The 2309-nt window shown below is 47.9% G+C and overlaps 1 protein-coding gene across 1 annotated transcript; it reads right to left on the reverse strand.

Moving 5' to 3' along the window:
• Positions 1-762: 762 nt before the first annotated feature.
• On the reverse strand, positions 763-2066 carry N7518_001519 (TauD/TfdA dioxygenase family protein; the record flags this gene model as incomplete). Its single annotated transcript, XM_057182447.1, has 5 exons — positions 763-894; positions 955-1088; positions 1142-1595; positions 1642-1875; positions 1935-2066. The coding sequence occupies 5 exons, from the start codon at positions 2064-2066 to the stop codon at positions 763-765; spliced, it is 1086 nt and encodes a 361-aa protein (XP_057043897.1).
• Positions 2067-2309: the final 243 nt, after the last annotated feature.

A 2309-nucleotide genomic window follows, 5' to 3' on the forward strand; every position in this document is an offset into this window, starting at 1 on the left:
TTGTGGCTGGAATGAGGTTGTTCGGAGAATTTGAGCACCATGCATTGATGTTACAATATGTCATCAGGGATAGGCTTGGACACGTCTTTCTTCGGAGGTTCTACGGAGTACGGAGTACTCCGTACATGATTCTACATTTCCTAATTAATTGAGGGGATTGTGTCAGGGACCCCCCTGTCTGAACATTCAGTCACCGCCTTCTTGATTGGTTGCAATACCGAATTCTGCCATAATCTCCGACACTGTATAGTTTTCTGCCGTGTATTCTGCCCACTTCTGGTTTACATCCATAGTAAAAAGACATGCATTTTCATCAGAAAAATCGTATATTCTAGCTGGCTCCTATATGACATAGCCCCTTGGTAAGAAGTCAGTTCATGCTGAAGCAGTTGATGATGACATATGAAGCAGTCCAAACTTCATATAATAAAAGTGACTTAAGTTTGCTAGGGGTTTACATACAAATTACAGGTATCTACCGTCTCATACTTTTGTATGGGGAGTTTGGCACGAAAGCGGTGTATAAAATTGTAAGGCGGTATAGAAAGCGGTAGTAGGAACTACGAGTCAAGGCAGGCACTATCCAAATTAGGAAGGCGGCGATTTAATTTTCAGGCAGAGGGGTCAGAGCTAAGGGTGGTCATATCAATCCCCTTAATTTACGACTTATTCAAAGTGGACTGAGATTTTTGAGACAAATCATGCATCATTATATGAACTCCTCATTCTCCCGGCCTATTTAAACCTCCATTCAAGAGACCCTCAAGCCTTTGATTCACTCTCTGGAACGTAAGGTGTCTCATAAGGGCGCTCAGCCTGTGGAGTAATGCGCGCCAAGTGGCGACGCTCACCAGTCGTCCAATCAACAATTGCAGAATGAGCCGTGACACGGTTCTATTTGTATGCAGACATTAGTTTTTTGAGCCGTTAATCAATAATCAAGATTTCACTCACATCCCAGACAACAACGGTCTTCGGAGCCCATCGAACACGAGCTTGATAATCAATTCCCCGACCCACATGAGCCAGCAGGAAACCTAGAAGGGCATCGCTCTCCTCCTTTTTGAGTCCGACAATACTGCGAGTGACTAGTCTTGGTGTAAGCACTAGCTTTTCTCAAAGAGCATGGGGGTATACTTACATCCACCATTGACGAAAAGCGCTTTCTCGCCAGTTACCGGATGGGTGCGAATAAGAGGATGCTCGGTCTTGACCGGGTCACGTCTATCGACTCCCCCACGCTGTAGACTAAACTCGGCCTGCTCAACCCCGGAATGCACAGCCTTCAACCCGTGCAGACGCTCCTTGAGCGCTGGCGAAAGCCGGTTATAGGCCTCGACTTGGTTGACAAAAACAGTATCCCCGCCCACTTCAGGACCATCAAGGAGGTACAAGAACGTGGTACCGGGCGGCTGCTGCTCATATGTGACATCAGAATGCCATGCGACACTGCTGTTCTTCGCCGCGAGATATTCATCGAATTCCCAGGAATTGTTGTTCCGGTGCACGAGATGAATCTCGGGATATCCCTCTCGGAGCTCCGCTAGTTGGGTGGATATGGTGGCGGCCAAAGTATCCTCCGAAATCGAGGGCCTCTTGGATGGGCAGATCGGCGAGATCTTGGTCTCTGAAGGCGACAACTTTGCGTTGGGCGACGAGCAGAGCGAGTTGATCCTTTCCGGCAGCGGTGAGCTTGCTTAACTGAACGCCTGTAACCTCAGAGCCGATGGTTGGAGTCAACTTTTGAATCTTAGAGCCTTCGGTGAGGAGGTCTTTGAAGGAGGGGTCGGCGTCTTTTCCGTGGTCGACGTGCGTAAAGGGTTCAAGAGGGAGGTACTTCTCTCCATAGTCCCATACAGGCAGGTAGTTTGGATGCTGCATCATTGTTAGGCCAAGCTATATGTGCGCGACTCAAAGGTCTCGCCATGACGTACACTAGCAGTAGTCTTCCCCCCTTCCTCGTCAATGATTCTTCTCACTCTGGGTTTGGTTTCGGTTGTTCCAGGAGCGGCCTTTACAGGAACAACAACTTCCGCAGTGGGAACTTGAGCAATGGATGGTGCCATGTTGTGCTAAGAGATTGGTAGATTTTGACGTTGGTCAAGTTTGAGCAATTATCCCTGGGATCTGTAAGCACCATCCACTTCAATATATATGACTTTCAATTCCCATTTGCTTCGCGCCATTTTGTCGTAGAATCACGTATGAATTCCTTGGTGTCCGATATACGCGAGAGTGATAAGCATCATGTGAGAGGATCGGATACACAAAGCACATCAACATTGATGCCGTGATATCCGTCCTATCGA

This window comes from Penicillium psychrosexuale (genome assembly GCF_028828465.1).
Source record: "Penicillium psychrosexuale strain IBT 29551 chromosome Unknown utg000002l, whole genome shotgun sequence".
Lineage (NCBI taxonomy): Eukaryota > Fungi > Ascomycota > Eurotiomycetes > Eurotiales > Aspergillaceae > Penicillium > Penicillium psychrosexuale.